Genomic DNA, 26,849 nt, shown 5'->3' on the forward strand with positions numbered 1-26,849 from the left:
AGTGTGAAACCCACATAAAATTCAAAAGCTGCAAGTATTCCAAAAGTAGTGAGAGTCATTGCTGGTATTTTACATAGGCTTGTATATTTATGGGACTTGTACACATACTGTAAAATGTAATATAGCAGGATAACTGTATTGTAATAAACCACTAGCAAAAAAGGCTGGTGAATTATAGTCTTCAATGAATCTTGTTTCTAGTTATAGAAAACAGTATGATTACTAAATGCAAACAGCATGCATTTTATGCAGTTAGTTATAGATCTTGTGTCTTGTGTCTGGAATATCAATATTTGCTTTACTTCTAAGGTACATTAGTTACAAATACAATAAGTGTGTTTCATTTTTCACCAAAGACATTTCACTTCCAAGTCTGAGCTCAGTATGTGCAATATGTCTAAATGATTATTTGTCTAAATGTAGGCTCTTCCTAAAGACTGGTTTTACTTAAGCAACTACTGCAGCCAACAGTGACTTTTTTTAAACTTATAAAATCAATGGAAGTTGTAAGAAATTTAATAATCAACTTGCACATGACAAAATTGGATCACATTGCATTAGGAACAATGAAAGTCGATTCCTCTTTCCATGTGAAGGAATTAAGGAAATTCTTATTGTTACTAATGAGAAGTAGGTTTTAGCATTTCAGAGCCTCTAACTTTCCTCTGTAGTTGGCTGGTGTCGTATATGCCTTGAACGCTCTGAGGGTTTAGTAGATGCATCAGTCCATACATATATCAGCCCCTCTGCACAAGAGGGCCGTCTTGCATTTTAGATCTTCAGCTTGCTACTGAAGTATTGCTCCCAACTGTTAACAAAGAGTATTGTTTCTGAAAAGAAATTTGGTCACATTGCAAATTCAGGTTTAATTGTAGTTGCTAATTTCACTAAAGAGACACGCTCACCTTGAAGTAGTCCATGCTGTATTATGATGGTTAGCAGGTCAGACTTCTAAGGTATAAAAAAGGTATTAAAATGATGAATTCGGTCTTCTGAGGTGCTACACTTACAGTAGGGCATAGATAGCCTTCAGCTCATTTGGGTGCAAAGCCAGCTGACAAATACGAGATCTTAAAATTATGGTCGAAGGTCTTCCCTTTTGTTCTGGTATGTGTACTCTATGGAATTACTACTCATGAGTTATACTTTAAAAATACTTACGTTTTAGAAAAAAATCACTATTCTAGAAAGCAATGTTTTAATGACAGTTCATACACATTCCACAACATCTTCTGGAGATAATAAGAATCACACAAATACCTAATTTATGAATATTCTCCATGCGGTATTGTATATAAGATCGCTTTTGGCATAAAGTAGTAAAGAGTTGTAAAGTACATATATCACTTTGGAAGTCACTACGCATATTTGTATCTAAAGTTACGTCATTTGAATTCTTGAGCAGCTCATGATTTTTCATGGACTCAATTGTGAAAGCCTTGTGGTTTCTTCTTTTTTATAATTTGATATTTCATAATTCAGTCTGTCTTTTGGGAGATCAGGTTCTGTTAACTACAGCACCACTTGCAGAGTGAGCAGCAATTATTCATTTAGTTGGGGAAAAGAGGTATTTCTCCAAGGAGTATATGACTTTTTTTTTCTTCTTCTTCAAAGAATTCAAAGAAATTCAAATTTTTTTATTAGACCCTATCCAGCACTGTACCTATAGTGAAAAAGGCCACAGATTAAAGCAGCAGTTACTAGCCTAATAAAACTAAATGGCTTCTTATGTGGACAAGGCAGTTTTGAAACCATTTAGAACATAAAATTCTACTGAAGAGTCTTTACATATTTTTGGAAGTATCAAATTACCTTTCCTTTAATCTCTTTTTATCAGCTCTCAACACACCCTACTGAATGAAACTGAGCAACCTCTAAATGTCGATTCTATTTTACTGAAACCATACAGCAGCTTACTTGTAATTGCTCAGTTTAATTATTCTGGTAATTTCTACTCCAATTTTCTTTGTTCTGCATTTTAAAATGCTGCCATTTCTTTCTCTTGCACACACACAGACACAGACAAACACAAATGGACCCTGTTCAGTTTGGACTTTTAGCTGCTTTTAAGAGCAACTTCATCATTTTCATTTTTCATACTTGTCTTTACATCTAACAGAGATTGTGAAATGTACAGTTATTTTGGATAATGCATTATGGGCTGGTCTGGACTGCTTGGGTTCAGGGCACCACAATCATTTAATACTATGTAGGCCTTTGTTCTGTAAAACATCTGCAGTTAAAGCCTTTTGTTTATGCCTGTGACTGTAGGGCAAAACCCTTGCCCTTCATCACCTCTCTCTGTTGAAAGAAATGGGTGCTTCAGTGTTATCTTTCTGTCCGTCTTTCCTGAAGTACTTCATCTTTAATACCCTGAGTACCTTTTTTACTTGGCCTAGATCATGGATTAGATATTACAACAGCAGCTGTAATGCACAGAGCACAGAGCCTGGAGTAATATTCTGTAGAGGTTCAAACAAAGAACAGGTTTCAGAGTAAAAGGCTTGTGATTATCAGTGCTTGTAAAAACCATTTTAATGCTGTTGCTCAATATGATAAAGTAAAAAGCCTTAGATTTCACTGTGATTCTATATAATTGGGGATTGTCTATAAAAAGGATATGCCTTTGCATAGAACTGGTAGTCTTTTTAAAATGTTGCAAATATTTTAGCATATTTTGTTAGCTGCATAGCTGTATATATTTCAGAGCAACACAACCAATTACGTAAATTGAGATACCCGCTTGTGCAGCTTAAGCTAATGGTCAGTTGTTTTTTTTTCCTGTTTGCTTTGTTACAATTGCATTTTTCAAGATTTGTTTGCTAAACTATTTAATGTTGCTCTGCGATGTATTTTGGATGCTCTTTTTTGACATTGGCAACTCTGAAATGTTATGGAGAGCCCACGTTGTCAACTCAATGCTTTTTTTTCTCATGTTTGTCATCTCGTTGTCCTCTAATGTTTATCCTTGTTTCCGCTGCAGACAGTTGACCAGCAAACAAAGATCCCTTTTAAAACATACCTGAATGGGCAAACAAGGTCAGCCAGGTATGCTGCATGAGTCACACATGGCTACTGAGCCTTCCCATAGAAAAAGGTCTTGAAAACACTTTATCTTTTTTCAACATCAGTGTTAACAAAGTGACATATCCTGACTTGAAGTGAAGTAAATGAAGTAAAACAGACTATCAATTTTTGATCCTCTCACATTAGTGCCCATTTCTCTAAATTGCACTCTCACAATCATAACAGGAGCAGCTGTTTTACTGTCAGTTGTGTCTAGCTCTAATCTAGAAGAGGAAAAGTGAGGGGAAAAAGCCAAGATGTCCTTGGAGTAGAGCATTTCCATATCTATTGCATTTCACTGCAGATTCAAATGTTGTTACTAGAAAGTGACTATCTTGTGATGAATGGCAACCCATGTCCTCACAGTAATTTTGTTTTCTTAGCCTGTTAACTGCCTTTGATGCTGTTCTTACTCTTCCTTATTATTTTTGTGACTTCTGTGCAGCTGAAGTTTCCTTTTACATCTAAGCTCCTCTACCAACTCTGTCTCCCTCTTGATATCAGGAATACCCAAATATGTCCATCTTTTCCCGTGGGCTGTCTTCTGCACAAACAAAGGAGATGTTTACATGACCATATGTTCAATTCTTTTAGCAAAGATCCTTATAGATGAATTCCCTGTTCCTGTCCAAATCTTTGTCTAATTGCATATTTCCAAACATGTCCATCTCATGAATCTTTTGTCACCAACCCACACTGAATGGACTCAATATAAATAGATTTTTCCTTTCTCTCTGCAGAGACATGTATGTATGTAGTTACAATGCAGTGGGACTAACCTTGATGTACGTCACAGTGGGACCAAGGGAGAGCAGTGCAGTCTGACGATTTGTGGTGTCTTCTCCTCCTGTAGTCATTGGGAGCTCCGCTTAAAGATACAAAATTTAAGATAAAAATCTACCCCCTTATACATGGGTTTCTTAACTTCATGGGAAGGGGAAAACTTGCATTTGTTGTTGGTGGTTTTTTTGTTTGTTTTGTTTTTTTTAAAGCACACTTTATTCTTTTTCAGAGGTGAAAAGATTGTTGTTAGTAGTGATAGCACGGTGATTAGGGAAACATTTCAACCAATCCGACCGTGCTGGTATGAGGAAGCAAAGCCGGAACACATTGGTAGATACCTATTTCAGGACACTTTACAACTTCTAACTAGTAGGCACATTTGTTATTGCACTTTCTATTTGCATTGCTGTTTACTACATGCCTTTCGTGTCTAATATAGAAAGGGTTCTCTCTATTCTGATTCTGGTGAAGTAATATACTTCTGCTGGTCATTTTATAATCTGGAATAAATATATTTAAATTACTGTGAGACTGAAATGCTGTAACATTAAAGGTTTAGGGAATGTTTTACCTCTCCAAACATAAATCTGTACCTATTTAAATTGCAAACAGAATATTATAAGAGAAAGCAGTAAGTTATTAAAGTTGCGAATCTGGTGCTCAGCTGCATTTAGTATGCATCCAGTAACACAGCCTAATGTAACACATCTGTTAACTAATAACTGTATTTCTTCAAATGTAGACATAGCGTTTGAGTTTAAGTACTTCCTCCAGTGAGAAGTACGTGAGTTAGAGAAGGATGATTCATTAATAGATCTTAAGGATGTTTCACTTCAGTAAGATCTCACAGTTACTATCTTGAAATTCTCATATCTGAAGACTACTATTTACAAAGGAGAGCAATGTTATGTATTAATGATTCACCGTAACTCTTGAGAACAGTATAGCCTTGGGTTCTGTAATGCGCAGTACAGGAGTGCAGAAGTTGCTGCGGTAATCAAGACTAGGAGACCACACAAACAACCAAAGGGAAGTAATTTATTGCTTATAGTCTTAGAATATTTATCCTGATGCTACAGAATGCAAGAGCCAATACTCTTGTTTCTGAATTGTGGATTCTGGTAGGTCAATTCCTGGAACATATACTACTTGTTAATGAGCTTGACATATTGGTAGAAAAGTTACCAAAAATACTGCCATTTTTTAACACAGCACAGTAAAATAAATTGAAATGAAATAACCTGTAGTTACCTCAAATAAAGAATATGGGAGGGGGAACTGAATTCGGTAAATGACTAATAGTGAATACTCAGCTGAAGTTCATTTCCTTTGAGATAAATAGCTAAGTGAGAAACTGTGGTCTGGTGTAGATACTATTTGGTTCAGACATAAGTAACTGAAGTTCTGAGAGTTCATAGCTGGAAAGTATTTCCCACCTGCAAACTCGGATTAATAATATCCACTGCTCTGAAAATGTCTGAATCAAAGATACATATGAAAGTGAACGCTGTTAACATTGACACTGACCTGGAGGGTGAAGCAACTCCAATAGAATACTCCTTGTGATCCTGCATCTATGAAGTGCAGTCAGGGTAAAGACAGTCACTGCTTTATTTGCAGTGCTAAAGTTTCACTGTTAAGTTGAGTCTACTGGTAATTGATAAAAACATGGTTTTGTCTCCCGATCCATGCAGTTTTTAAATCAATAATGATGTGATCTGGTTAAGAGGCATGGATCTTCACTGCCTTACTCCATTTCCATTTTTGTAAGTGTGTGAAAAGCTGGGTGCGAAATGCTAATTAATCAGAATGTCTTGCACTCTGTAAAAGCTTGATGAAGGCACAAACTACAAAGCAGGGAAATCTCGAGCCAAATGCAGATTTTAATACTTAACCACTTTGGAAAAATGCCAAATAATAATGATGAATAGTTAAAACAACAATTCCTCGTATATTCTTTTTTTAAATTGTTTATGCTATGTATGCTTAGCAATATGAAGAAAAATTAGGTTGCTGGAAAGAATAATTTTGTAAAGGATTACTACTAAAATCACTATTCACTGGCAAAGTGACATTATGAATATATTTATTTCCTCTGTTGATTCTGGAAACTTTTTCCCTTAATCATCCAAGTATCATGATCTATAAAATCAAACTGTCACTTCTGATCATTTCTCTTTTGATGATACTCCCATTTTCTACTAATGTTTTTTGCTCTTTTTTCCTTGCAAGTTTAATATGGTTAGTAGTTCCTATTACTAATGTGTTTGACATCATAACTACAGTCTGATTAGTGATATTTTTCAATTAAATTTAGATCCATATATATTATTATAATGACCAGAGTGCTACAATACCTGATCTTGCAAGGACAGTTAAGCACAGTAGTTACTCTGACAGAATTGGAACAGCTCTGCAATAGTTTATGAATACTGTATGCTGACCTGGTTATTAAGGTGTTTACTGTAATATATTAGTTTAATGAGAGAAGTTGTTAGTTATCAGGAAACAGAGGAGGAAGGGAAACAGTGCCTCAAAATTAACCTTCCCAAGTGAGAAAGCTTGCAGCTTTTAAAGAGAAAAATACCTGAATGATTATCTTTGAAGACCTTATAGCGCCTGGCTGCACCCAGGTTATGTGCAAGACCAACGCTTGTAAGTTCAGAAGAACACTCTTTAAAATAAACGCGCACTTTTGAGGGAAAGATGATTACAGATGGGGCCAGTCTGACACTTCAAATATGGCCTACCTAAGTTATTATTTAAATTTGATAAATCTTCAGGTGACAGAGACTTTCATATGAAGGTAATTGTTTTAAAACACCCCTTCTCCCTGTGTATCGGCATAAGAAAGCAGCCTGGTCATTCTAGTCACCCAAACCTCCTACAGGAACCAGAAGTGCTAGATGTAGTCAGCCTTGCTGGCCAAGCATGACTGGTGCCTCCTGCTCAGGTCTGGAAGAGAACTGCGGAATTCACTTGGGATGAGGGGAAGGCATCAAGACTGAGACCAGGTGTGTTCAGAGATGCAACTAATCTCAGGTATGATTATAGAAAGCAAATAATAGAGACTATAGTTCTAGTCTGGATCATATTCCCTACTTAGTGTGCGGTCTAAGCAAGACTGCTGACCACTGCGTTTTCAAAGACTTGGGCCTTTATTTTAAATTTTCTTGAGAGCAATAATCTGAAGCATGGGTAGGGATACTGCTTTGCTTTTTTTTTTTTTTTTTTTTTTTAATACCATGCAGTGATGTTTGATCAGAAGCAGATAAAAGTGCAGGAGCAGAGATCTCTCTATTTGTATCCTCTGTTTTCAATTACTGTAAGCTTTCTGTGATGATTTTCTAATCTCTAAAAACTTGCTATAAATGTGATACTGCATATCAGGATGCCATGTTAGCAAAACACTGTAAACAACATTTCCAATAATCTTATCTGAAAATGTTTTTTCAGTGTCAACTGCACTTATAATTACTAGCCAAACGTTTGTGCACTGAAAAACAAATAAACCTGACTAGTGGCACCACGAACACCATCCCCAGAGCCTTTAGCTGTTTGTTTCTTTCTAACCATCTTGATTCAGAGTATTGAGAAATATACTTACAGTGTGTATTGCATACTGTTAAACCAAGATGTGTGTGTCATTACATATCCTATACATTACATCCTATACTGTATTACATATCATACACATATTATTCTGGGTTATCTAGAAAAAGAAAAGCACTAGATGAATCTCAGCTAATCTGCTCACCTATCTTGTGAAGTTTTATAGTAAAGGGACTGGGATTTCAGTTTCAACCAGATCATTTATTTCTTGCTTACCAGATAAGAGCTGAAGTCAAGTCATCTCTGAGCACCACCCCACTGGACAAGTACCATATAAGCCCACACAATAACCTTTGGGTTTATTAATGCTGATTCATTCACAAATTTTTGCATGAAGATAAAGAATAGCATTTCAATTAATGTTAGAATCTTATTCCTCCCAAAAGAGAAAGAAGGATAAACTTATTTGGGGATCTGATTATATCTTTAACAATCAGACAGTGTACGATTAGCAGTGGTACATTTAGCAATGCATCTTTATAACAGTCTGAAAATAGCATGGCTGAGTCAACCCAGTGTGCACCCTCATCTTTACCACTGCAAATGGAGATGAACATACAGCCTGTCACATTTGTCGTTGTACTTATTGAAGAGCATATATGAATTTCCTTGTGACTCATCCCTCCCATGTTAGCCTTCTTCCCCTCCTCTGGATTATTCAGCAAAATCAATTTTTAGTAGTGATTTCAAAGCCCACACAGAAGAATGCTTGTTTCATTACAAACCGGACATAGCTCAGACTCTGAGTTACAGAAGAAAATACAGCATTGGTATATACTGTGCTTAAGAGAATATGACCTCTCTTGACTTCCCTTGCTTTTGAGGTTTAGGTAATAAATACATTAGCTGTGTGGCACATAAAGTAAAGCAATAAGAAAGAAAATGTGCATTAACAGCATACAGCTCTTGAGTTTTCAGATGATCCCTCTTGCAATGACTGAGTGCATCTTTTCAAAGAGAAGATTCCTGTGCTGCTTTTCACGGTACAGCCAACAAAAGCCCAGGCTGATTTATGAGTTAGTCAGTGTGTCAGATTTATATAATGAGATTATATATTCAATCTAATGAAGGAAAAATATGCTTACCAGAACAGTATGACAGCACTATGATTAAACGATTCTGTAACAGTATTCCCTCAGTGGATTAATTTAAAAAATGCAGCAGGTGCAGTTGACCTGTGTCCTGTGTGTTGCTAGTGAAAGGCTCCTTGCAAGGAAGATTAATGTTTTTGATTGTGTTGATAAAATAACTATGTAATAATAAAGGTAGATATAAATGGTTTGTATCTGGCAAACTGGTTGTTGTTTTTGGTTAATCTCCCATGATGATTTATGCTGTTGGGAAGCTTCTCCTACATATTTGTTCAGGTTTTAAGGTAGAAAGCAAAATAGAACTGTAACAAAGATATGTTGCCATCTTCATGCATCTCTGTAACTGGAGCACCTGCCCTGTCTTTAGCCTTTACTCATCCATTCTAGCTTACCATGAGAAGGGTTTCTCAAGCTACACACGCGTGAATTCTTAGAGATAAGAGTTTTGTAGTAGAGTGCAGCCTTGAAGGGAAGGTATCTTGCTCCCTTCCTCTAAACATTACAGGACATTGCAAAAAGCCATTTTTAATAAGGCTTTTTTAAAGGTTTGGGAATGTGGGACCTAAATCAATGATGAGGGAGAAAAAGCTTTTTTTAGGCAAGGGCCTGAGCTGATTAGTATGGGGAAGAATATTCACAAAAGGTAACATTAGCCTAGTGATGCAGTCTTCCTGGGCCTGCTCTGTGGTCAGTGGGGAAAGTGGCTTCTCCACAGCCTGATTAGAAGCAGATGCCAAATATACCTGTTCTTAATCATGATGTGAAGGAGAACCCATTTCTTGCAAACAGCATTTTCTGTTAAAATCGTTTTTTTTGGGGGGGGGAGGGGGGAGTCTTTCCTTCAAATATGTTTTGTTCTCTGGTTAAAAAAGAAAAGCTTTCAGCTAAGGATGAGATATTTCAAGTTTTGGAAGTTCTCAGACATTTTCTCCCTTCTTTTTTAATGAAAAGTCAGATTTTAGAGAAGAAAATAATATTGCCTAGTTCTTTGTACATACATTTAGCAGCGTAATATTTGTTGTTAGGGAGCTAAGAGCTAAAGTGGAGATGCCTTTTGTATTATTGATATTGAATTAATTAAGTATATTGTTATATAACAGGGAAAATGGCATTGGAATCAGCTTTAAGATGTTCTCTGTTCTGTAGTTGTCGCTATAGGGGTGTGAGAAGAATTAAGAGCCAAAAAAGAGGTGCCTCCAAGAGTCTTTTGTTAATGAGGTTTTGTCAATTTGGATAGCTTGGTTTTGTTAGTTCAAAATTTTATGTGCAAACTTTATTCCTCTCTGTTGAAAGTTGTGGGGAAGGATTATTCATTTCAAAAACAGATGATGGATATGTCAAACGTTATTGACAAGGGACACAGACATATGTGCACCTGCATTTCAGATTATTTCTTGTTGCATTGCTCTTCAAATGGTCTGTTTCACATTTGTCTCTTTTTTTTCCCCTTTCTGCCCCCCCAACACACTCTTGTGCTCTGTGTCATAGGAATAGTTACATGTAATTTTACCATATGTAGATATTTTAACAATTCCTCACTAAACATGCTTTTTGATAATATTTATACCAGATACAGAGTTCTGATCCTTGCAGATTTATGGCTAGTGTTAATAATGACATGACAATGTGCGTCTTCCCAACAGTAGGCGGATATATGGACAAGAGGGAGAAGCTTGAGAATAAAGAAATGAGAACAAAAAAGTCCTGAACTTTCTTTTGAGCCACTGACGTAACATCAGGTTACAAAGCTCTTCACCACAGGTCATTGTTTTTAAATTAATGTCTAGTCAGGTGTGGCCAAATATCTGAAAAGTTTTTACTGTCATTGTCTTTTGTAAATTTGCTGTTTGGTCAAACTCCTCGCTGTGCTACCTTTGGTTTCGTCTGGTTCATAAAAAGACACTCTCTGCCTCAGTGCAAGGGAAGCCTAAGATATCAGAGAAGAGCAATTTGTGTTTAGTACAATTATCTACAATCTCATGAGCAGCAGTATACCTGTTTATTCATTGCGTTCTCTACTGTACTTTCTAAATGCTGGTCTTCTGTACTTACATTTAGAATATGAAGTGGATCAAGGACACTTAAAGCAGTATTATCCAAAAGATACAAATAATTGGCTTGTTCTCTCAGAACTTAATGAACAGAGGTAGTGGCTTAAAAGAAGGGTAGGGATGTATTTACTACTTTCTCCATTTAAGAGGGAGAATATTTAAAATCTGTAAATTGACTATGCTGTAAGAAATATTTGTGCTGCCCTAAGTCAGGTGTTGACCTTTCCCGTCTAAAAATCATGAAGCGTTTATCTTGCATCCAGAAAGCAATTGATTCTCTCTTCAAGAAGAGCTGACATTCTAGCTATATTATCTCTGATATATGTGTACTCTGGTTATTGGCCACATGAGAAAGTCGGATGTTGTATTTAAAGGGCAGGATAGTATAATCTAAAAGCAGGAGTACCAAGGTCTTTTGTCTTCTGACCTATAAAATTATTGTGTGTGCCCAAAGGATTTCTGGGTTGTATTGTTCCTGTTGGGTATTATCTCTTTATATTCTCAAACAAAATACACTAGAAAGAATAGAAAATTTAGTAATGGGTATTCAGCTCTCAGGATGTTTAAATAAGATCTAGCAATTGATGAAGAACTCTTAGTACACCAAATCATTTAAGGCCCGTGACTGATAACTGATGTACTGTCTTGTCTTCAGGGTTTAAGTAATAAGTTTTGGCATTAAAAAAAAAGAAATTTCTATTACTGTAAATAAGAATATTCTTAAGTTGCCTTTTTACATGAATTTTAACAGCTGTAGAGCCTTCCCATGAAATTTGGCAATGGAGAAATAACGCTTAGCGAGAAGAATATTATTTCCTCGCCTGCAGTCAGTCAGCTTTTCTCACTGAATTACACAGACATGTCTGTGTAAAGGCCTAATGCTGTGCCCTTCAAAGTGAAATGACGTGCCCCCGGTGACAGTGCCATCAGGCTCAGAAAGAGCGGAGGTTTGGGGGCATAACATTCTGTCCCCATAGACACTGTGACTGCAACCCATAGAACAAGGAGAGTTTTAAAGGAACCATAGCAACCTTTGCCAGCACCTTCCTGCAATCTCTAATTCAGCTTAGTTCCTGTCTCCATCGATATTCTCACAAAATTTGCAAGCCTCCAAAGTTTGTGAATTTGTTATATGGCAATTGGAAGATGTGTGTTCATAGTATCTGTATGGATACATATTTAAATAAGGTTAAACCTTAAATAAGGTTCATATGCTTAAATTATTTATTTTGCACAATATGAGACTTCATCACCTGCAGCAACTCAAATGGTAGTTGTGTTCCTGTGGTGTGAAGCTGACAGATTTTCTTATGTTGTATACAGTAGGCAGAAATACGGTTGAGTTTGGATAAGCTTTATTTTTAAAGAAAAGAGTTCTCTAACCCCTATCATAATCTACCTGGGATATGGTATACTTAACTGATTTCATTCTGATAATGCTGTAAGCTGGTCTTTGATAATTGCTTTTTGTAATTGGAACAAATTTATGATTATGCTAATTCACCTACTGCCACCCAATATGTAGCAGCTGAGTTAATCCATATCTGCCCCTGCATTACTTTTCTAGATCATTACGTGATTAGCCTTTGTTAGAAGCTGATGGGAGTATTTTAATTCTGAGCAGGTTTAATTTCTGGGGAAAAACTCTTGGATTTCCATGTATAAACTTACAGAATATTACAGACAGTCATTTTTAGGTTTAGTTCATGAAACATTTAAGATCTTCAGACAGACTTAAAGAAGGAAATGTATTTTCAATGTGTTACAAGCAATTGTATCACCTCCGCTGATGATAAAGCAAGGGAAGTTAAATGCTCATGAGTTTTGAGTCCACTCCTCAGAGATGCCAGGTTGGAAATTCAAAATGCAAGCCTCATTTCAGTATGAAGACATGGTTGGTTTCTTTGTTGCCTTTGTTTTGTTTGGTTGATGTGGGTGTATGTGCTGAAATTCTCAAAAGAAAGCTTGCATCACTGCAGGTAACAACAATCTTTTGTCATCAGGACTCCCTTAAATTTATCAGTTTATCCTTTAAGTTCAGCCCTTCGTTCTTCTTTGACAGCATTACTCTGCTCAGGTAAAGACAGTGAGTGAGTCTGAAGCAATCTTTTTTTTTCTTCAAGGAAGGGGGAGGCTGGAATTAGAGATGAGTATTCGCAGTGTCATCAAGCCTCCAGATAAGAAGCAAAAAGGCAATGCAGGCTTTCATTTACAAATCTTCTTTTGATTACACATCTCAACACTCACGTTTATGTGGGGCCTGTTTAATGTTCTCCCTTCACACTGATCATCATTCTTTTAAATGCTTTGCCTTAATGTAAACATTTTTCATTCACCACGCCTTGCAGTCCTGTGCTCAGTAAACAGTGGATCAGTGTGCTCTTTCCTGGAAAATACTGAGCTGTCTAGAGGAAAAATAGCCTGAGGTCCCAAAGTGCTGGTATAACAGAAATCAGAACCATCAAAAACAGCCTAACAATCAAAAAACAAAACAAAACAACCCCCCTCCCCCCAAAACTGATATGAAGATAGAGCCAAAATGCAAAATTTATGTATATACTTGTGAAATTATGAACTGCAGTCTCCAATAATACTAGTCAGGTTTGTCATTTCATTGAATATTGCTGTATTTGTCATTACACTGCACACAAAGTGAGTTCAATTCTGACTGCAGCCATTGAATTTCTGTCACTTGATTTACACCGGTGCTGTTGTTCCATGATTTAAATTGCATTCCTAGTTTCTTTATTGAAACCTACTCCGATAACTAGTATTAAAGTTAACTGCACAAGGGAAACTGAATAGTAGATGGATTACTTGATTGTTCCTTGTTTTACCCAGACCAAAGGGAAAGGTAATATAACTGGGTTAATACATTCAAATAGATATTATTAAGGAAGAGTTCAGGATTACTGGATTTGATAAGATTGTTTTGCTACTACTCCAGAGCTATAGCTGGCCATCTTCAGTCAGTACAGATCAAAGTGTCTGCCAGGTCATCTAGACTGGGGAATGAAAGGAAAGGAGTATGAATGCTATAGCCATGTGATTTCCTGGGATGCTTTTAGCAGTGGAAATTGGGGTGCCTAAGCTACTGGGGGTGTTAAGCTTATGCAGGCCATGACTGACTGATCGATATCTCCTGACAATACTAAGGAAAATAAAGTCAGGGGGTGGGACTTTTGGCTCAAAGTCTCCTCCAGGTTTACTTAAACAATTCCATGGTTCATCTCTGAGGCTGAACAACAGAGTACGTGACATGTACTGGCTTCTTTGATGTGCTGAAGCTTATCTTAGTAATTCACTGTCTTGATACTTCACTCTAAATGCTCATTCTGATGTGCACTGTAGCATACAAGGTCAAGTCCCCAGAAAACTCATTAAAATTTCGCAAGGGAGATTGTTTTAAAAAAAAAAAAGTTAAAATTTGAGCAGCAAAATAACAACACAACAAAACTCAGCGTTATGACAGAGCCTTATGAGGATGTAGAAATAAAAACAGATTAAGTTTTGAACGCTTAATAGTAACCTTAATGATGACATTTTATCTTTGTTATCATCATTGCTGGCTAACAAAGTCAGGGGAGAAGAATATATCGAACTAAAATCTTTTGACTACTTTTTGTATTAAATGTATAATATATTTCATACTCAGCTAATGCCTCTTTTAGCAGACCTGTAAAACAATCTGTTTATTTACTCCCAGAGTCACCATGTAAGAAAATAGTGCCATAAACCCAGATTCTTTTCAAGATAAGTTCCCAGCTGACCGTGCTGTGACACAGAGGTGTGGGAAGCTGTGGATATGTCAGTCGCACACCTTCTGTCCCCAGCTAAGCAAAACGACTGATGCCACTGGAAGAGCAACCTGCTGTCTGGCATGAAATCTAATTGGCTTTGATGGTCAGCTTTTGCAGATTTGTTTATACACTGGAAAATCTACAAATTGCAGACCATCTGCGCAGAACAGTGTGCTAATGAATGCCTGTAGCTAGCAAATCCATAAGCTCATTACCTCAAAGTTACAAGTCCTTCCACAAGTTCCCAAATGAGGTTATTCGTCTGTACTGAGATGAGAAAGGTATTTGACTTCAGGGTACAACCATACCTCCTTCAGGTCTGGAAAAGCTATTAAAATGAGTCACATTTGTTCAGTCTTTTAATAGGATCTGTTTTTTCTGCTTCTATTTTTAATTTTTCAGTTCTATAACAGCAACTTACCTTGCCTTAAGTATTTTGTTTAAATGTTTCAAGTAGAGAAATGCCTTGCAGATAATTCCTGGGTCTACTCAGAGAAACACTGGTTGGTAAACTAGAGGAGATATATAGGAATATATTATATACAACTTTAATGTTCCTTGGCAACAAATACTAATGGCTTCCTGGTTTAAGAATGTTTATTCAGATTGGGAGTCTGTTATGAAGACTTTGCTCTCTCACTGGGTGTGATGTGGCGCAAGTGATTTCATCCTTTCTTTGTTTCTCCCTCAAAAAAATGGAGTTAATAATAATTATCCATGTATCATCCCTGGGTAGTATGAGGCTTAATTGTTCATTGTACAATGGTTCGAACATATAAAGCAGCATACAGCAAGGTCAGTCGTCTTAAACGTTTATTTTTCTCTCTTGGAATTAAGAGGTTAAGATTTTCTTCCATTTTCTTTGAATAAAAATCAGTCTTGCTAAGTTACTGGCCCATACCTACTACCTCCGAGGTTTAAAAAAAAAATGTGATGGTCATTAGTTGACTTTCACTTAGACTGCTAATCTCATTTGGTCATGTCTCTCTCTCTGCTCCTTGAGTCCCAACAAGTACTTTCCTATCGAAATAATAATGACATTAGACTAATGCATCAAGTGCCTTGGTTTGGCTTAACAGGTTTACAGATATTTTTCCCATTTTTCATTCTCTTAAGGAAACCAAAAGGACTCTCCTAAACATGACAATACTTGATTAAATGAATAGTTGCAAAGAAAACAAAATGCAGGATATAGATTCAAGAAGAAATATAGGGGAAATAATAAGATGCAAATATTTAAGAAAATGATTTCATGTTCAAGCTTTACTACTTATGAAGACGTGAAGAGAACCAGGGTTAAATGACATACTCAACTAGAATGTCCCCATGTTTTTTATCTTAGCTTCCTGATTCCTAGGATTAAATATTAAAGCTTCCTAACTACCTAACAGCACAAGGAGAACAGTGATTAATTCTTCTCCTCCTTTCTTTTTCCTATCCCCTTCTTCCTTATCTTACCTTCCCTTCCCCCCAGTAGAACAAAAATAACCCCTCCTTTGTAATTCACATTACTTGCAACTCTGGATGAACTTTTTGCCCTTTAAAAATTTTTTTTTTTTCTCTTTTACAATACGAACTAGCATTGCATTTGTTGTGCCTTTGTAATAAGGTCCAGGGCATTCAGGATAGGAATGGTTTCTTCTCTGAGCTTGTGAATATCTGCCTTGTTGGGAACCATATTCTAGCTTTGTTTTTGTTAATAATTGTAATAAAGGTCAAAATGAAATTTATTAATGAATTCCTTGAAATACGGGAATAATTGTGCAGACTTCCTGCTTCCATCTTTTCTTATTTCATGATTTTCTCTTCTCCATCTCTCTGCAGGTGGAATGGCTAAAGAATGAGGAGCCCATTGATTCCAACCTGGATGAGAACATTGACACCAGAGCAGACCACAACCTCATCATTCGTCAGGCACGTCTGTCTGATTCTGGGAACTATACCTGCATGGCTGCTAACATTGTTGCCAAGAGACGGAGCATGTCCGCAACAGTTGTGGTATATGGTCAGTGAAAAATATTCAATAATTATGGAAAAACTTAATGCGTGTGCTGACTGCTTGAGTGCCCCGTATTTTCAACATCCAACTATTTATAAATCAAGTGGCTAACTTCATTGCTGTTATGATGAATTTTAGTTCTGTTGCTCAAGGCTGAGATGATGCCTTTTTTACAGTGATTAGTATTATGAGGTTTTCATTAAGTTATGTCAATAATAACAAGCCTTGCTGCAGTTTTATTAATAAGATCCCATTGTAAGCTAAACCACGCAAATAAGCCTTGCCTGTTATCAGAAACACTTAAGCACATGCCTAGGGAGGTGCTTAAAGGGTTGTCATAACTGGATCTGGGGTGCTGCAGTGTACAAGCACTAATGCATTAGATGTTACATAGCAATAGAGGAAGGAGCAGAACCTTTCCCTTATCACCACTCCCTGTTGATCTCCATGTTCATTAGAGAGTAACATTTTATTGATGGAGGCAGAGCATTCCTAAACCACCTTGCTAAGAAAAAAAAATCTTCTTTACCATTTAAGCGAAGCATGTTTTAAAAAACTGAGGTGCCTGCTTTTATCTCCTCCTCAGTCTTTCCATCAGTGATTGCACCTTTTATCATATTACTCTTCCAAAACAAATGCTTGTGTTTTTTGACACCCTGACCTTTATGTCATTTTGTTCTGATGCTTCGTAGGTGGCAATGCTCCTACTTCAGCTTGGAATTTACCTGCGGAATGTAAAAAACAAAATCCTGCCTTAGAGTGAAGAGATCTGAACAGATTTTTTGTTTAATGTCTCTTAATGCATCTACAGCAATCTGAAGCATGTGTGTGTTTTGCAGTAAATGGAGGCTGGTCATCATGGACTGAGTGGTCAAACTGTAATGCACGGTGTGGTCGAGGCTGGCAGAAGCGATCGCGAACCTGTACCAACCCTGCTCCACTCAACGGAGGTGCTTTTTGTGAAGGGATGTCAGTGCAGAAAATTACCTGCACTTCACTTTGCCCTGGTGAGATATACATGGTTTCTTCAGGACTAACTTTAAATGTCACACTAAAGAGAGCTCTTCCCACCTGAAATGCTCAGTAAACAATGATACTTTGCAGAGTCCGTTACAGCTAAAAAGGAAATTGGAGATAGTTGCATGCTTGTTTAGAGTACAATTCAGAGACTTGTGCCTTTTTTACTTTTCTTACAAGAGCAGTAGTCACAAGCATCTATGGCCTGATCTGCCAGTTTTCTCAGTGCTTAAACTTACACTGAAGCCAACTAAATGTTCAATCACAAAATAGCAACTGGTTCAATATAAAGAATAATGTAAGGGGGTGGGTGAATAGGGAAAGGAGGGAAGACACTTCAGTTTCAAGGACTAGACTTCATACTGGGAATTCTAACCATTCTTTAGGTTGTGGTCACGTTGGTAATGCTAGAAAGAGACATGCAGAAACCTGAGCTCAGGACTTCACTTACAAGGATTATTTGGTTTGCAGACCTGAGCTCAGAACTTCACTTAAAAGGATTATTTGGTTTGCAAATGTTTGCTTTTAAATATATTAACCTTTTTAAATTGAGCTTATGTTATACATGGAGCACAGTTACATCCCTGGACACTGTGCATTTCCTCATTTGTTCACCTGAAACCTCCTTTATTTGATTTTGGAGTTGGTGTTTCACATGTACAGCTAGAGAAAGTTAGTGGGATTGAATATGTGAAAGTTTTGTGACTCTGTTTGCCTGGGGTCAAAACCTAACCTACTTGGATTCTCTTGGAATCTCTTTTCTAGCCTTTATGACTTTTTAGATGGAAAACATCCTGAACTTGTATTTAAAGAATTTAATATTATTTATATTAGTTTCTATGTTCATTTGACTTTTCTTCAATTTGATTTATGCATGAGATGATGGTGATTGTGGACTCCCTTTTCATTTGGGACAGTGTCAGAGGCAGCTATAAATCAGTCAGCAAAGAAACATACTGATCCATTGTCTTGCTCAGGGCATTAGCTAGAGGCCTGCAAGGCCAGCTATGCTCTTTTTGTAAATGTCAGCATCGCTTTTTTGGTAGGGTAATGTGTGGCCTCTACATATCAACCTGTTTTAAGGTAGATTTTTTTTCCTGAAATATTATAAGCTGATAGCTATGTGGCAAAGAAAATGTCTCCTCCTGCAATTTTAATTGACTATATTTTAATTGACTATATTTGCAGTGTTGTATACTGGTGCTATTTAAAAAGCTTCTGTATTCCACACTTGAGGTGGTAGCATTCTAATGCTGAATTTTAATTTTGCATCTCATGAGGCTCTATCTGTGTCTCTTGTGACTTGCACTGTATGTTTTACTAGCTGTGACCTGAGGAGAGATAGAGAGCAAGTTTTCTTGGTAGGATCTCTGAACTACACCAGTTTGAGATGCAGTGATGATGTTTGTTTGTTTGTTTGTTTTTTTCCTCCCCATTCAGTGGATGGAAACTGGGAGGTGTGGAGTGAATGGTCTGTTTGCAGCCCAGAATGTGAGCACTTGAGAGTTCGGGAATGTGTTGCTCCACCTCCAAGAAATGGAGGAAAATACTGCGAGGGCTTGAGTCAAGAATCAGAGAACTGCACTGAAGGGCTTTGCATTCAAGGTGGGTAACAGTTTGCACTGAAGGGGATGTGGGAGGTATTGCCTAGAATTGGTGATATAATCTTGGTAGTGTAGCATGCATGCCTCACATCCATGTCAGTAGAACTCCTGTGGCTGAAATATTACTATGAAAAAATAGATTATGTTTTTAAGGAGTTGCATATGTGCAGTTTGAAATCCACAGTGGTTTCTATGTCACTGGAATTGTGTAGCACATACTTTACCTATTCATTACCAGGTGATTCTAAAAATTGAAATAAAGGTTTTTGCAATGTATAATTATGACCACCTGCTACAACATATTTCACAGTACTGCTTAGCCTTCTACTTTTTCTTGCAAGTAAATGGGCAAAGCACCAACATAAATACAGTTGGTGCAAGAGCTATTTAAGGTCAAAGTTTACTTCAATTTGTTGCCTTTAACACAGAAGTTAAAGGCAAATTTACTTCACTGTGAGTTCCTTGTGAAAGGATTTGTCCTTAAATGTCTGGAAAGAATCTGGTGTAGTTGTTGCTACTATCAATAAACAACTAAGGAGCCAAGAAAATCAGCCCTGCAGCTGAAATATCAGTGTAGAGTTGCAGAACACCAGGGACAGCTGCATATTCTGGAAACAAATGAGAAACTAACAAGCGTATTCCTACACGGAAAGCTGCTCTATATCCATGAAGTAATACTGTCATCTCATTGCTTTCTAGGAATGAAATGGCAGCCATGGGAACAATGAGGAATGGTAGGGCTGAAACAAGCAAACTGAAAAAAGCCTTTTTAAAAATTATTTTATTTTTAAATGGTCCCCTTTCTTTGTTTCCATTACACTGTATTGCCCTTACTTCTTGATCTTAACAAACTAAGGTCGGAGTCCAGTCTATCCTGTGTGGCCCAGAAGCAAACTCTAGTGAAGATGCTCTAGTGGGAATCGAGAGACCTGGGTTCTAGTTCTGGGTCTACAAATGGCCTCCTTGATTACATGAGTGTTTTTAGATAAGTGCTTTGAGATGTATACATCTATTGCTATTATTATGAAAGGGCTCCTATACTTAATGAGTCCTAAAGTTACACCCAGGTCCAAAATAAGGAATATTGAGCATTTCCATGACTTACATATTCTCATGCTTCCTAGAGAACTGGCAGTAGTTTTTCTGGTTCTCCATGACATTAAAGAGTTGCAAGCTTTTTTTTGCATATGTGTGGGTTTATATTATTGCTAGCAGCCATTTTCTTCACCCACTATGACGCACGCAATGGAAAGAGTGTGGCTGTAAGTCCTAAGCTTGCCTTGTGCTCCTAACCATCACGTGTGTGCTCACACTGGTATAAGTGCCTATAACTTTCCTCCACGTGTCCCTTCCTAATACTAGTTGGCAGTTTTAGAGAAAAAGAAACAATTATGCCCAGCCAGTTCTTCAGTGAAGTACGTATGGTGAAAAGAGGAAAATAATTTTCTAAACAAAATAAACTCCTTTTTTTGTCCAAAGATTTTAATAATTTTCTTAATGGCAGCTAGCATCCTGTATAATTATATAAGCTTCATAAATGTATATCTCAGCTGAGACTTTAAATAAGATTTTATTTGTTCTTTGAGGTAGGGATTATCTTCAGTTTTGCTGTATGTCTCTAACTCCTTAAACAGCTCTCCAGCTCCAAGGCATTACACAGTCAAGCTTTATTGTTAAGAGGACATGAATGAAATTTAAAATTTTTTCCTTCCTTGTGTTTTAAAAAAGAATAACTAGTGAAAACTTGTGAGCATTGCAGCCTTTGAGGACCAACACAGTGATAGTAAGATGCTTTCTGAGGTCTTTCTCCTTCCTATACATTAAATGAATACCCTTCTCTGCAGATGGCTTGTTAAATCCAGAGTCCTTTCATATGTGCAGATTAGCATATCCATTGGAAAACTGTCAGAAAGATGCACTGAAGGGGCATGAAAAGATGCAGCTGAGATCTGTATGCTCATCATTGTGACAGTCCTGAGTTTCATCAGAGTTAATAAAAGGTGGCCCTGTTCAGGTCACTACTTCCAAGAAGAGACCTAATGACACTGCAAGGTGGTAAAGACTACCTGTCCTACTTTGGGGATAACATCTTCTTATACCATATAGTTAATGTCAGTCCTGTGTGTCATCTTCCAGCTGTGCTTACGGTTTAGAGGTAGAAGAACAAAGATTCCTAGGTGTATCTTGGTAGTCTGAAAGAAGCTTGTGGCCTGGGGAAAAGCTATTTTTATTAAGCACTGAGATGGATGATACACATTTTGGAGAAACTGATTTCACTTGCTGGCAATAGCTTCGTTCCATGGGGGCAATCTCCAAAACTCCCCGAGTGCTTGTAGCACAGCCAGTATCAAGTACAGATTGGACCTCTGAGCATTGCTCTATCAAGAACAAGGTGTTGCATCTCATAGGCTTCTGTTGGTGGTTTTCCAGCTGTCTGCTGGCTCTGAATTTCTCCTTTCTTAGGCACTCTGTTTCTGAGGAGTTCATCTAGATGCTATTAATAGGCAGATTTTAGAATGCCCCTGTCACTTTCTGTTTTGTAGTGAATTATCACTAAGATTGGTATGAGTCTCTCAGGTGTCACAAAAGTGCAGAAGGTGCAACCAGACATGAAGTAAACAGGGTACGTCCTAGAACAAATGTTTGCAGCATAGCAGAAGCTTTCTCTCTCAGAAGCAATTCCCTTTTCCACACATGGGACTTAAAATGTCCTTAATATACAATGCACAAAGTACTTGCCTGATTTAAAATGAATAACTGGATGACGATGGAAACAAAAAGGATTTTTAAATCTCTTTTTGTAGAGATTTAATCAGCTGCCAGCAGTGAAAAACAACAGCATCCATTTCTACTTCATTTATTTGAAGGAGCACAAGGAAGTGAAATCTAATGTAAACAAAGTCTGTGAAATATAACTTGAATGTTGAAAATGAACTATTAAAATGACTTTACAAAGGCACAAATAGTAAAAAGCAAATTTTATGATGGAAATGAAAAGCCATTTAAAATCTAAGGCTACCCGGGATGCACTTGTTGACATCAAAGCAATAATATTTAAAATAAAATTAAATTCTAAGCCTGTGCTGAATACCTAGTCTGGGGAGAAAACAAAAACAGCCCCCCCCCCCAAATCTGAGCTGAATACCAAGCCTAGAAAAAAAATGTGCTGCTGATGGATTTTCCATTCAGAAATCTCCCTGTGTCAGATATTTCCACTCCTTTTATAAGACAAGAAGGGAGCTAGGGAAACTGTGAACTAACAGTTCTCTAAAATTCATTCAAAGGCAAATATAACTGAAGATCTCTTTTTGCTGTACACACCAGCAATTTGTCATCTAACGCTGGGATCAAAAACTGGTATTTTGCGGGAAAAAGACTACTTCAGTATAATCTGGAGTTGACTATGTTCTCAGTATTATCTTTTACATATAACAGTACTTCACAGAGTCCGAGTAAGCTAATTTGTGAGAAAGGAAGCTAAAGCCCACAGATATAAAAGCTATGGCTCTAGATAACACATGGAAGTGAGATCAGCTCTGGCCCATGTGTTCTTTGTTTTAAATAAGCTTTTTTTCTTTCTTTTGCTGTGATGAGTATTGCTAGGGGAGGATGTGTTGGTTCTGAAAGCTGAATTTTGATATGCATTCAATTAGACTGAAGTATTAAGTGTCTCTCTGTTTCTTTCATATTGGAGTGGGATGCTATTACTTGTTTTTGGGTTGCGGTATATGTATGTATGTAGTTATGCCAAATTATTTTTAGGATCATAATTGCTTTCTCAGGTGATAGGAATTGATGCAATTATCCTTTTCTCTTTGGTTTTCTCTTTTTCTGGTGTTCATGTTGCAATATGTGTCTTTCCAGCTCTGCTTTTCATCCCATGGGGAATTGTGAAGGAAATGCAGTACTGTGCTACAGAAAACTAATCTCTTGGAGGTTATTTATCCGAGGTAGAACATGTTAACTTTGTTCCTTTCATGAGGCAAAAATAGAAATGAAACATTTCTTTGGTTAACAAATAAAAAATCTTAGGAAAGCAAGTCTGAGAACATAAGATGCCAGAAATACATGGTCTGATTCTGACCTGGTAGAAAAAGTTGTAGTCCTTAGCATGAATTTTCAAACTTGGAGTCACTGAATGAAATGGTGATCAAACAGGGTCTACTCTCAAGTCCTTGATTCAGTCCCTGACAGGACAGGTTAGGAATGACACGAGTCATCCATTCTTTCCCAGGAGCATCCTTTTTCCTCAGCTTTGATTTGGTTTTTGACTGGCTCTGGATAATACAGCCCTTAACTGAAGAGCAGCTTTTCTTTGAGGGGGAGCAAGAATTATACTAGGACTTGCACTGTTCAACATGATCATAATCTGGAAAAAGACAGATGTACTGTGAGCTGATAAAGCTTACTGATCACTCAGAATTATTCAAAGTAGTCTAAACAGAGGGTGACTTGCAAAAGAGTTGCAACGGATCTCATGATACAGAATGACTGGGTGATAAAATTGAAGAAAACAGTCATATAGTTAAATGTACAAAGTGATACACATGGGGGAAAAGGAAAAATGGCCAATGATAGTCTTTAAATGATGTTCAAAGATCATTAGAAAGAGATCTTAACATAATTCCTTGAAGATATTAATCCAGTTCAGGGTAGTCAAAAAAGGAAAGCCAGTTGGCAAAACTTACTAGAAAATGAAATGAGAACAAAACAGAAAGCATCTTATGCTTATAAATCCATGGCATGCTCAAGTTTTGAATTCTTTATGCAGTTGTAGTCACATAATTTCAAAAAGAATATAACAGATTGAAAAAAGAGAGAAGGAAGAAGCATTGAACAGCTTCCCCACAGGAGTTCCTAAGTAGACTATAACTCCTCAACTTGGAAGGAGGGACAAGTGAGATGGATAAGCTCCATTAATTCCTTTCTCCCTGATTTTCATTACAGAACATAGTGAAGTTTTTTAGGCATCAAAGCAAAAGAAAATGTTATCACACAACACAATAATTAAGTCTGTGGAACTTCCTGTCAAAGGATGTTTAGAAGCCAAAATTATTGAAAAAGGATTTAGATGAATTCACAGAAGCTAGATCCATTGTGGCTATTAAACACAGTGGTCCAGATTCAGCCTCTGGCTAAAGTCTCTGATTAGCAGAAGCTGGGAAGCTGTATCAGGAAAGGATGATATACATGCTGTGTTTCTTCAAGTAAACCCACAGATGTTTGGACTAATCTCCACTGCTAGATATCTCAGCAAATGCTGTTAGCAAGTTGCCTTACAGAACATAGAGCTAGACAGCAGTACACTATGTGGGGTGATACTACTACTGTATTCACAGACTTGTCAGTCACACAGTCAAATTCCAAAAATAAAAAGTTTTCTATTGTAGAATGTGCTGTAAAAAACATATTTATGGCAAATATATGCAAATTAAATTAGGACTCAGAAAAATAGACCAGACCAGTGTTATTTTAGATTACAAACATGTCTAAGTCAGAGGTCCTGCATTCACGAAATGACCTTTAAAATGAGACTTCAGTTCACCAGGAGCAAGTGAAGTTTTAAACCAGCTAAATACATATTGGTTCCCAGCTTTTTCCTAAGCTTCTTGCCCATAAGGATTTTACTTTATTTTACTGTGCACACAACATTACGAGCATTCTTTGATTGCCATTAAAAATTGAGAAGCTGTTCTTTTGGCCTGCAACAATTGAATAGATCTAAATTATATGTAGGATAAGGGCAATATTATTTTTATTTTAGATAAATGTCAAAGATTGCCAGGCCTGCTAAACTGGGAAAAAAACAGAGAATGACTCAGTCTGAAAGCAAAGGTCACTTTGATTAAAGACAGTCCTAATATTTTATTAATTTCTTGCATATATGTTAGTTCATTGTTTATTCCATACCAGTATTCTCAGTTGTATGGTTTTCCATGGTGGATTGCTTCCTATCTTTCTCTCTTTCTATCTAGAGGGGGTGAAAGTGTTTTCTTTGCTTAATAAAAGAGGGGTTTTTAGGTTTTTTATTTTAGTTTTTTTATTTGCTTTAAAGTTATAATTAATTTGAAAAAAACTATTGATTTCTTTTCCTTGTGCCCCCAAAAAGTAAAGAACCGTGTAGGCTATAAGCAGATGAACTACAAGCATGCTTTTACTAATGCATCATAAATCAGAATTCTTTTTTTTTTCCGTTTTTCAACCAGCCCCCATACTGAATATTGCCAAGAGGCTTCTGTATCTAGCAATCTCACCAGTTTATACAGCAAACATTTCATTTCTATTGTAGTTTTCTGGAGACAACAGTCTATGTCAACAGCATGCAAATGTTTATTTCCATTGCAAAGTTCAGAGGGAGAAAAAAAAAAACATACCTAGCTTTTTGGCAAGGCCAATACCCAAGAAGCTTTTTGGTTGACTATTATAAACTGTTCATTTTCATAAATAGTAAAAATAACAGAAGACATCTCATAATCCATTTGCTTATATTATCATGTACCAAAACACTGAGCTGAACATGGTATATGTTACTGTGGCTTCCAGTAAGCCTCCTAATTCCCACTGTAGGTCAGGATTGCAATTATATTCTTTGAGTGATTATGCCAATAACCTACCTCTAGTAGTGATCAGTGCCAGATCCTTCATAGGAAGAAAACAAATCCAAAAGGTAAATTATGAAAAAGCTCAGTCACAGAGGGAATTTCTTGCAAGGCAAAGCACCTATAAAATGAATATAGCCTTATCTGTATAAGGATTTATATCCTTTATTCTATTTAATTATTTTAAAACTTTAATTCTAATAAAATCCTGGCCTCAGTGAGATTTTATAACTGTAATCTGTACAGATTAGTTGTAAGTGGGGATTTTTTGTTTGTATTTTCTTCAAGCAGCCTATCAACAAAAGTTATTTGAATAGTTGCTTAAGTTAGACTGCCCCAGAAATTAAGGGATGGTAGAACCGATGCTAAGGCTATATTTTATAGAGCGTGCAGAGCCTTGAGACAGTGCTGGCAATTACCCCATGCAGAGTGCAGATTTATAAGCAGTGACCTTGGAAGCACCGAGAGCATGCCCCCCCCCCCCCCCCCCCCGGACCACCACGTTGGGACTGGTGTGCCCCATAGGTTGGGGTGATGCCACGGGCACCTGTAGAGTCTGTACTCGTGCGGGCAGTGAACAAGCCTGGTCTCAAGTTGTCCAAAGATTACTTTATCAGGTAGAGCTTATAAAAGGTAACTCAAATGCTTATCGGGAGGAGAGAGAGAAAAGCCTCATTCTTAAGAGATGCACTAATGTATAAAACCTGTATTGTAATTAATATATTTGCATATGTATGAATAGTATATTCATTATGTTCTTTATATACACATAGATGTCATTTGTGTATATTTAGATACATAAATGTATCCATATTATACATATGGATAGTTTATAAATATTTTTTCTGTAAATATCTGTCACTAAACTTTCCTTGCTTCAAACATATAGAGAATTAATTCATTCTTAACTTTGTTTGTAAAGAGATACACTTCAAAGTATTGAACTTCCTTATTGCTGAGATATATATTATAAATAAAAGCAACAAAGAAAGCTAGCAAATCCTTGAACTAACCAAGTGAGAAATGACTGTAAAGAAACATCCGGAAAGAGATTAACAAAAAAGAAAGGAAGGGAAAAATATGGACAGCATAAAATATTCATACTGTCAGCAAACAAGGAGAAAATGTTTCATTTATAGAGCTAGACAGGAGCAATATAGGAAATAGATATGCTCCATGTAAATTTATTAAGTGCAATTTTGTCTCTCTCCCTCTTTCCCCCTACTC

At 36.9% G+C, this 26,849-nt stretch overlaps 1 protein-coding gene across 1 annotated transcript in view; it reads left to right on the plus strand.

Moving 5' to 3' along the window:
- The window catches only part of UNC5D (unc-5 netrin receptor D), a 102,743-nt gene that overhangs the window by 33,678 nt on the left and 42,216 nt on the right, over positions 1-26,849 (plus strand). The window contains exons 6-8 of the mRNA XM_067312273.1: positions 16,228-16,408; positions 17,242-17,409; positions 18,860-19,024. Of these exons, the coding sequence (XP_067168374.1) occupies positions 16,228-16,408; positions 17,242-17,409; positions 18,860-19,024 (514 nt within the window). The remainder of the gene's footprint in view (positions 1-16,227; positions 16,409-17,241; positions 17,410-18,859; positions 19,025-26,849) is intronic.

The sequence above is a fragment of the Apteryx mantelli genome, chromosome 29, assembly GCF_036417845.1.
Source record: "Apteryx mantelli isolate bAptMan1 chromosome 29, bAptMan1.hap1, whole genome shotgun sequence".
Taxonomy (NCBI): Eukaryota; Metazoa; Chordata; class Aves; order Apterygiformes; family Apterygidae; genus Apteryx; species Apteryx mantelli.